The following is a 10,441-nucleotide window of genomic DNA, read 5'->3' on the forward strand; positions in this document are numbered from 1 at the left end:
AATGACGTTGTTCCGATCCGCGCGTGGACTCTGATATAATTCGGGGTTTACGCACCTAACGCAATTCGCATTCCATTCAGCAATCTTGGACCAGTTTAGTCAGATCGCTCTCGAACCGACGTGAACCACTCAAACCATTCCCGAACCACGCCTGAACTGTTTTTGGACCACCTGTGAACCGGCTGAACTGTTGACTGTGTCGTTGATCGGTCGGTTCAATTTTTTTCTTTTACTTTTTTTTTTTTGTATTTTTTAGTTATTTATTTTACTTACTTATTTTATTTATACACATTCAAAATTTTAAATTTAAAAAATAAATGTTTATTTTTTTTAAATGAAAGTAAAATTTAAATTTTTGGTCTCACTCCTTCCAGCTACTAAAACCGAGGAGGGCTAGCTTAGTTGACAGAGGAAAAGGTTTTTTTCTTAACAATCCAACTTCAATCCTTGTGAGCCGGACTTAAAAATAAAATTTGAATGTATTATGTCATTGTAAAAAATTACGTCCTTAAAATTATCCTGGGAAAGAATTAGATCTATGAAAATTTAGATACCTCTAATTATATTAAAAAATGCTAGTAGGATTCATGATAGTTATATGCTATTGTTATAATATAATAATCAGTTGATTAGTTCTTTTATTTACAATCTAAAGTCTTATTTTATTTTGCGGCAAAAAAAATCTTATTTTATTTGACTCCTTGTAACCTGATTCTAACCAAATAAAATTTATACGATTTAAGGCCTATTTAGTTTTAGAAATGTTTCCGATTTGGATCATATTTACGTACGTTTTAAATATGATCAATAAAATAAATTAAATAACAAAATTTAGAAAAGTGAAAAACAAGTAATTCCAATTGCAAGCTGGATCTTGTACAAGATTTTCAGGTACGAGACTAATGGGCTCGATTCTTGAAAATATTTTAATATTAACTTAAATTAGGTGAATTTAAATGGGCTTTTGTTAATATAGAGATTTCAATATGATCCGATCTAGTATAAGCTAAACTATGGATATCTTTAGTTAAAATATTATAAAAAATTATTTTAATTATTTTTTGTTTTAATAAAAGGTTAAATAACACCCTTATTCCACTAATAAGTTATAATGGAACATAGACAAAAATGAAAAATACATTTTAAAACGACCTTAATTGCTGTCTACAATTCTACATATATGAGACCTTCGTTCTTTACGGAAACGAAATATATGAAGTGTGTAAAATTACAACATTATCCAACTTGGAAAAGTGAAACTTTATTATTATTTGTGGTAACGATGGAGTATTTTTAGTTGTCTAAAAAAGATTTGAAAATAATTAGCGAAATGGGCTGCACCAAAGGTGGAAAAAAAAAATTGTGACATTAAAGACAAAAGAAAAGAGAAGTCGAGAAATACTCGGAAATCCTGTCGGGACTTGTCATTTATATATATAGGTTAATTTTTTAAAAAAAAAATACGTAAGGTTAAAATTTGTAACTCTCCGTCAATTAAGCATGCAATCAAAATTTAAATACAACATAATTTAAAATTTTTAACTCTTCCCTCAATCGGATCACACAATGATATTGATTTGCACAAGTTACTAGCGAATAAAGAATACCTAATTTTTTTTTTAGATTCGATTAGGATGAATTATCCAAAAAAACTTCAAAAATTTTTTATAATTAAATTGTGGCAATGCTGAGAGAATAGAATGAGCATAGGAAGGGAGGCCATGGCCTTTTTAAATAGAGAAAGCAATTCGACAACCCCTTAACCCAAATAGGGTTATCTTTTTATTTTATAAATTGATCTATTGGATTATTGAACTTATTCAATTTAATTCATGAAGATTTAAATTTTATTTCAATCAAATCTGACTTGATTTTTTTTTCATTTTAATTTCTCACTTAATTATTCTTTTTATGTGTTACCCATTAAATTTTTTATATGTTAATAATGAATATAAATATTATAATCCTTATTTAATTAGAATTCGATGAATCAGATTCTTTTATATTCATCATTAATTTATAATTAATTGATAATTATTTATATATACTAAGATTATCATCTACTAATGTGGCTAGATATCCGAATATTGAGAAGAGTAAATAAGATTTGACTAATTAACCTATGTATGTATAATTTGTCAAAATGATGCATTCCTTTTTTCACCGAATCTCGGCGGAGATAAAGTATAGACTAGGAAGCTAAATTATAGACTTTAGTAATTCCACGCACAAAACAGAAAACTTTAGTAATTTTTGATCTAGAAGCTATTAACTCATAAATGAACTTTAAATTTATTCAAAACTTCGTTTCACTTTGTCCAAAATTTTTTGAATTAATCTTTGTCAAGAATTGTGAAATAACTAATGACAATTATATAGGAATTTGTAGATAAAGAATAGCTTAATTAATAAAAGTAATGCTTAATTTCATAATCAATTTGATTGAACATGGCTGATTGCATCTGTTTTAAGGAATTATATGTTAATTTGTTTCACAAATTATGAAAAAAGAAGAAAGTTAGTTTTTGCTCTGCTTTTGCTTTGCTTTGACTTGCTTTGCCTTGACTTTGTCGCTTGGGTTTCCTCGCGACAAGTCGTTTTCCTTCTCCTTGATCTCTTAAAGATTCTTTATCCCGTCAGATTCTAGAACAAAAACAGTGAGCTTGAGCAAGTTTTGAACCAGTTGTTAGCATGCCATGCAGTGATTCCTCTATGGTTCGGCTTTTTTAAACCGATTCGTTGATGAAATTTGATTTTTTTTGTTTTGGAGAGAGAAATGCTTTATATGATTGAAATACCGAATGAATCAAAGCTTGTTGCGAAGCTAACGAAGAGAAAAATAGCTCAGTGAAGAACACAGTTTTGGCGTTTGATTTTCTTTCAAGATAGGGTTTAGTTTTTTTTTGGAAATTGAATGTGAACGGAAGCAGTGGCTTTTCCTCAATCACGTCTGCAGTAAATTCCATATGGAAGGATGTTGTAAAAATGATTTTTTTTTTTTTTGTAGCAATGTTTTTCCATAGTTAATGGAAGTAGCTTTATGGTGAAAAAATTAAATTGATCTCTACAGCAAACAAAGTGATTTTCCTTGCTTGTATCTGTTCTGCACAATCAGTTTGATTTCGTTGTTGAAGGATGATATGATCCATTATAAGGAAAAGGATTTAATGTTCTACCTGTTTGGGTAATTATGTAATTTTCTAATTTTTGTTAACTTCGTTTATTGTTTTGGGGTGGGATGTCCGATTCCCAAACTAATGATCTTGAAGTGAATTATGATCAAAATGAAAGTACTTAAATCAAATCTACCCTTTATTTTATCCTCACTTTTATTTTACTTGCTTTTATTTCCTTGTTTAATTTTCTTGTTTTGTTATTTTGATTCCTTTATTTTATTTGCTGTTTTACTTTTAGCATTTATTTATTGCACTTAATCTTTATGTTATCTTTGTAATTTATTTTATTTGCATTTGATCGATTGTTATTTTTCTTGATTTGGATAAAATTAAGGAGGTACAATTTAATATTTAATAAAAATTAATCCAATCATCGAGAGAATAATACTTTATTTATTATTTTATTACTTGATAAGATTTGCATAATCGTCAATTGTACATCAAACATTTTCAGAGATATTATTATATTGTTAAATAACTATTTTGGTTTAATTTTAATTTTAAATTATTAGTAAATTTCTTAAATATATACTAATAATAAAATATAATTTAAATGCTGACGAATAGATTTTAAAGGAGCACAAACGATAGGCTAACGGAATTGATGGAACCCAAACATTATGGCCCATACAAATAGTTTCATTCAGGAGTCAAGGCTCCACTCCTTCCCCCTTGGTCTCCATTTGCCCTCAGAGCCCCGCGCCTCAAGCCTTCACTCGCGTGTGGGTACGCGCTCTTCCCTTTCTTCCATATGTTTTACTTTGTTTCATCTTGTTTGGTATTACATTTTACTTTATCTTTTATATTTTCTTTCTTCTCTTCTTTTTCATTGTAAATTTTGTGCTATACTCTGTTTGTTTTCTGAGAAAATGACGTAGAAAGTTAAGAATTAAACTAAAGTTGGAGTGAGGAAGTTGGGTTCTTTAATTTCTCCACGAAAGACATGCAACATGAAAGAAAAAATGGTTTCTTTTACCTCCTTTTTTACCAGCTTCTGAACCATTGAAACCACGTCCAAGTTGCGAATCTTTGATTTTTGGTAGTTGCGGTGGCAAATGGCAATGCACCTTTCTTTGAAAAGAAAATTATTTAACTTAATTGAGTTTCAGGCGTTTTTCTTTCATTATATTTATTGGTAATAGCGCTGCTTGTTTTCCAAGAAAATTACATAGAATGACTGATCTAACAAAAGTAGAGTTGAGGTTTTAATTTTGTTCATTAATCGTAAGTATACTGAAAAAAACTGTTTTCTTTGTCCTCTTTTGCCTCTAAATTTAGGATTGAAATATTAGGTCTTGTTGAACTATGTTAACTTTTGTTGTTTTTTTATATATAAGTCAAGCAAAATGGCAATATGATTCATGTAGTTAATCTCAAATAACGAAAATACCTCAATTATTGAAAATACTCGCTAGGTAGAGGAATCTCATATAAATATCATGGAATGAGGCTTGATTCTATTCCTGAGAAATCCTTAAATAATCCAATATGAAAGTAGAAAGATCAGAACAATTGCATTTTTGGAGATTGGAGTTGGAAACACGTAGTTTCTATTTCATCATCTGGCTTGGACAGTTGATGCTTTTCATATAAGGTGAATTTCCTCTATTTGCTTATGTTTTGTGCTTCATAGTTGGATGGTCATTAGTACTTTTTCTAAGCAAAATTAGAATTTACTATGACTTTTGTGCATATTGATTATTATTTTGTGCTAAGTTGCCTTCGATTCAGATGATATAACATCGATAAATTGTGGTATAAAGAATGTCAACCATTTGTGATTTGTAGAGTCATTAAAGTTTTATGAGATTTAGGATGTATTAGATGCTCTTTCTCTGTGGATCAAAATACATATTGGTGCACATTACATCAAACACTTAAAAGGCTAAAATCTATGCTGTCAGCTTCTTGTTGTGGAGCAAAATGGTTCATATATTAGATTAGATCCTACTTAAAAATAAGTATGGCTTCCCTAAATTTTACATGCTTGGCCTACAGGTCAAAAAGGCTCTTAGATGTGTTTATAATTGCAGTAAAAATCTCCAGAAATGGTTTTGACACCGTAAAGTCCTAAGTATTTAGCATGATGACAGTTGAACTACTCTCAATGCATTAAGGGTTGCAATGGTACAAGTATGTATTGTTTTTAAAGTTTAAAGCTGCTTTGCTTTTCTAAGAAATATGGGTTTTTCTATTTGGGGCAACACTCTTGAATGGATATATACTTGTAGTAACTTGTCCGATGTTGCTATACATATATATATTTAAATATACGTAGAGTAGGGATTCACTTACATTATTGTTAGTGTTACACACTTTTTTGACCATTGGATCAAAATTAAATCCATAACACTTATATTTGGCCATTTTGATTCAATAGTGAAAAAATGTGTAACACGTACACTAGTGTAAGTGGATTCCTCCTTGTATATATATATTGACAGATTTGTTACACCGCTAGGGTCGTAAATTACTGGTGTCGGTATTGTTCCATGCGAATGCTCCTACTTTCACAGCATGGTTACATTTTATTATGATATATAATACTGGTATTTTATCATACAATGGTTAAATGCTAGTCTCTCTCATATGCACTCAGATTGATTTGTGCTGGAACGACCACTGAGCAGAATGTGTGCTGGATATGTTGCTCGGGAAGATGACCTGCTGGGAAGCAAGGCTATGGACCGAAACTCTGAAGTGTTCACAACAACGAGGATAAGTGCTAGTCTACATGAGATTGAAGAGTTGATGAATGAGCTGGAATAAGCACTTGCTGGTCTTGAAGAAGTTATTGCACTTGTTAACAAGATTAACTGCTTCTTTGGTGCAATTCTGGTAGTTTTATGTCTGTTTTATTTGCTTAATATGTTGGGTTACTCTGAGCATACCCATTTATAGCTGACTGAATGTCATTTAGTTTTGTTCTTACTTTTACAGGTATAGCTAAGTAACCATTTGTGGTCTTGCCTATGTAAGTATAGTAGACTGACCACTATGGTTTTGTTTTTCCTATGAGGCTATGAAATGTGTATTTGTTTTTTGTCTTTTGCTTCTTGCAGTGGCTTGTATATTTGCAGTTATACAATTTGTTTCCGGTTTTTTAAGAAAAAAATGAGCTGTTACTTCTTATCTTTTCGTTTTCTCAACTTACGGATTCAAGTAGAGGCAAATGGGTTCTGAAAATCTAATCCTATAGGTTTTTTATTTTTTATTTTTAAATAAGATCTAATCCAATATCTGCCTAAACAAGTGCCTTTCTCAGCTCAAGGCAGTTGATTAGATAGAAATGGTTTAAGTGTATCCTGAAGAATGCTACAGTTCTAGAGAAGCTTAAAATGCAAATCATCGCATAGAAAAATAAACAATTGAGGATCACCAAATAATTACTGAACTGGCCGAGTGGATCAAACCAGAGCTATATGAGGCGTACCAAGTTTTCTGTTTTGTCAAGTTTCTCAAGTGTTTTTTTGTGTACGGAATGGGTTGTTAGCATCCTTGTTCCTACGGTGTTTAAGAAGTATTAAGTAGGCAGTGACGCTTGTTCCAGCATTTATTCTAATCTGTAAGGCAAAAAAAGTTTTGTTCTAATTTCTCTGGAATCTGAAATATAATTCTGGTCCATGCCACCATCAACTGCTTATTTGAACATTAAAATTTGCAACCACCAACGTGCAAATCTGGCTCTTAACCATTTAGTTACAGACTTACAGAGGCTTCTAACGTGTCTCTTTCAAGTAATGCTCACCGATCAACAGTGTCCTGAGGAGCATTAGAGGGTTCTTCGTCTACAAATTTTCTTTTTGTTTCTTTTCTGCTGAATGTATTAGGATTTCTTTCCTCCGGCTGAGAAAAATCATTGATCAGAAGGAAATTAAAGTTCAGCTAAATAAACATCAGGATTCAAATTAAGAATTATAAAATAAATCCATTTAACTTTGGAAGTTTATATATATAGGATATAGCAAGCATGTTACATAGCATTAAGTAACACAGCCATGAAAATGGCAGAACCGATTCCAGCAAGTAGAAGTTCCTCTCTCAATTCCTAGTTCCAGCAATATTTCATGATGATTTATTCAACACTCTCCAATAAAAGACAAACAAAGTCAATCACAGTAGTGAGTAAACCAGCAATATTTCCCCTCTACACCATATTCATTTTCATGTTCATCCCCCCTACTGTGAACCCACCACAACAGATTAGCATGTGAATTCCCATCATCAAAACCATTCAGATTTCTTATCTTTTCCAAAGCACTCTCTTTGTCATAAATTGCTTCCAAGGCATAGACAAACCCTTTCCATCCCTCTCCTACTCCTTCCCTTCCCAATGCTGGTAATGTCCAGTTTACAAGCTCTCTAGTAAAGCCAATATCAGAGAACAAAACCTCACTGATAGGCAATATGGGTAGAAACTGAATTCCAAGTCTGCACTCTCTCCAGTCAGGAGGAGCAAACCAAAGGCCACTGTCCCTCTTGTTAGCCCACAAAACTCCTACCGCTCTGTTCTCTGCCGTGAATTCTTCTTCATACAGATTATCTCCCTCCTTTACATGCCACCATGTTTGTGCTGCTTGAATCTCCATTGCAGCAAGAGTTGATCCAGTTGCAACGAGATGAGTGTCCCCATAGGCTAACCCCATCAATGCAGCAGAATAATATGCATTTACTGCTTCACTGGTGCTTTCTTGATTCCTTCCATCTGCAAATTCAGTCAACCCTCCAGCCCAAGAATGCAGTTTATACAGATCAAAACACCTCAAACGTGGATAATTTGAATTTGATCGTCTGCCTAAGTTCATAAAATCTGCCACAAGTGAATAAGCTTGGGGCTTATACCTCCTCCCCCATACCGGGTCAATCTTGGCCAATACAGCAATTGCATAAAGGAAGTAACCAATATGATAATGGTGATCATTGTAAATTCCAAAACCAAAATCTGCCCCTGAATCAGCTGACCCTTGTTTAGTTACAATTCCACCCCATTTTGAATCATACAAAAAACCATTTCCATTAAAAGTCCCATCCAGCCATGGCTCAATTGTATCCTTCAAGAACTTCCTTATTGCTGGAATCACATCAAGAAAACACAATTCTTCAGCAATCAAAGCCAACCTTGCTGCTCTTGCTACCAATTTCCCATAAAAATAAGATGATGTTGTTGTTATAGCCGATGAATTCAAGGCCTCAACATCCTTACAAAGAGCAGTTACAATCTCAGGATATGATTCTTCTTTCACCCCTTTAATAGAATGCCAAGTCACTGAAACTTGGTGTGGTTTCAACACCCATGAATCACCAACAATACCAACAAGCTCCCCATCAATACTTTTATACTTAAAATTCTCTAAAACCTCAACATCACAATCGTCACTAGATAAAATATTAAGATGAAGTGGATGTGCAAGCATAAGCAAATTCCCCCACCCTTTCTTTTCCCATTTATACTCTAAACAAAATGGTTTAGTTAAAACCGCATCACCTGAGATTGGATAGCATGAACTGAACTGATCAAGGATTGACTCATATGTTGGATCAGAATCTGGCAGTACAGCTATCCGAATAATACCCGAAAACCCGTCAGAAGCGATCGAAGAATGACTTTGATTCAAACTGATGGCTGAAGATGTATATAAAAGCCAAGTTTGATTGTTGTTAAGCTTAATGGTATGCTTGGTGAGTGAACTATTTGAACAAAATGAGACAATTTCATGAACCGTAGAGATTGATATTGGAGTATTGCCTGTTACAGAAGAGGTTAAAAAGGGACTACCTCGGACAAGAAAGAAACGGAGGTTTGAACAGGGGAAATCTAAAGTAAGACTTAAATCACCATAAGAAGAGATTATATGGTTTTTTTGTGAAGTTGGGTTGGTTTTATCTGTTGCAAAGATGGTTATATCAGAGATAAAAATTTGGCCTACGAAGGAAGAGTTGTGGACGTGAGAAGGGTAGGAGATGGAAAGGGAAGAGTCAGCTGATTTGATGAGATATGGATGGATGTATTCAGGTTGGTCGCCGTTTTTGAGAGTAAAGTTTTGGAAGAAAGAGTTTGTAGGGAGAGGAGTTGAGAGGAGATTTGGGGAGAAGAAAACAGAAGGATCAGGGAGAACTGAGGATTGTACATTGGGAAAGAGAAAAGGATGGTTTTTTGGTGGTGACATTGGTGGAGATGGTGAGGGAGATGGTGATTTTGGTGGGGGGTTTACAAGGTTTTTTAGGCTTTTTAAAGGGCTTTATAATTGTGGTCTTGACTTTCTCTTCAACCTTTTTCAACAGCCCTTGGTTTGGTAAAATAGCTAATAAAGAAATATTTGTTAGGGTTTGGCGGAGACGGAAACAAGGAGGAAACAAAGGCTGTTTGACTGTTTTTAGGTGTGAAAACGGGGGCGGCGGTACAAGGGAAGCAAGGGCCGCGATCCCCAAAATTTTTTTTCTCTTTTATTATATAATGATCAATTTTATTTCTTTTTAAAACTAATTTTAGACCCATTCTTTATTAATTTTTTATCTTTGCTTCTAGTGAAAGGCTTGACCTGGAATGAGGATCTATCGTCGACAACTTGTTTCGATTTGTTTCTAAAGGACTTGGCTTGGAGGCGATGTTGTGGACTGGCAAAATTAGAATTGGAAGGAAGAAGGGTTAGATTAGAAGTTATGTAGGAAGTGTTAGAATATAAAGCAACAAGGACAATTACGTGAAAGTCTAATAAGTAATAATAAATAATCAATAATGTAAGAAAAAAAAATATCAACAAAAATTTTAGTACAGAGAAAAAAATTAGTGACCACATACGAATTCAGAATTTATGATGTGCAAGCAACTAATATAGATAATTTTAAATATAAAAATATAAAAATATAAATTATCTCAAATGTATAAAAAATTATTTTATTTATACACAAAGATAATATATTATAATTTTTTTATGGGTTTCTTAGTTGGAAAATAAACTTTTCAAACATTATTTTTTTCATTGAAATGGTAATCTAAAAAATTTTTCATAACTTTGAATTCGACGAAAATTATTTAGATCTAATTAAAAATAAATTTTTATAAAATATTATGTGTTGCTATTATTAATTTTGGATGATTTCTTCAAAATTGACTGTATCTTAATAAGATTTTTTTTCACAATTGATTAAATTAGATAATTTAGTTTATATAATTTTTAAAAGTTAAGAAGATAATGTTGTAATTTATATTAGATATTGAAATGTTATTATGCAAACAAAATCAACATGCATATTTTAAATGTATT

General features: G+C 32.3%; 1 protein-coding gene across 1 annotated transcript; it reads right to left on the reverse strand.

The window, feature by feature from the left end:
* Positions 1–7,084: 7,084 nt before the first annotated feature.
* LOC111314696 (glucan endo-1,3-beta-D-glucosidase-like) lies at positions 7,085–9,591 on the reverse strand. The gene has a single exon (XM_022916311.2). It carries the CDS (start codon positions 9,341–9,343, stop codon positions 7,286–7,288), a length of 2,058 nt encoding a protein of 685 aa, XP_022772046.2. The 5' UTR covers positions 9,344–9,591; the 3' UTR covers positions 7,085–7,285.
* Positions 9,592–10,441: the final 850 nt, after the last annotated feature.

Source organism: Durio zibethinus, chromosome 23 (genome assembly GCF_047325235.1).
Source record: "Durio zibethinus cultivar Kanyao isolate XHJ-2024 chromosome 23, ASM4732523v1, whole genome shotgun sequence".
In the NCBI taxonomy this organism is placed as follows: domain Eukaryota; kingdom Viridiplantae; phylum Streptophyta; class Magnoliopsida; order Malvales; family Malvaceae; genus Durio; species Durio zibethinus.

Bases quoted from the DNA above. Each gene is read 5' to 3' on its own strand.
- LOC111314696 (XM_022916311.2), bottom strand. From the start codon at position 9,343: ATGTCACCACCAAAAAACCATCCTTTTCTCTTTCCCAATGTACAATCC.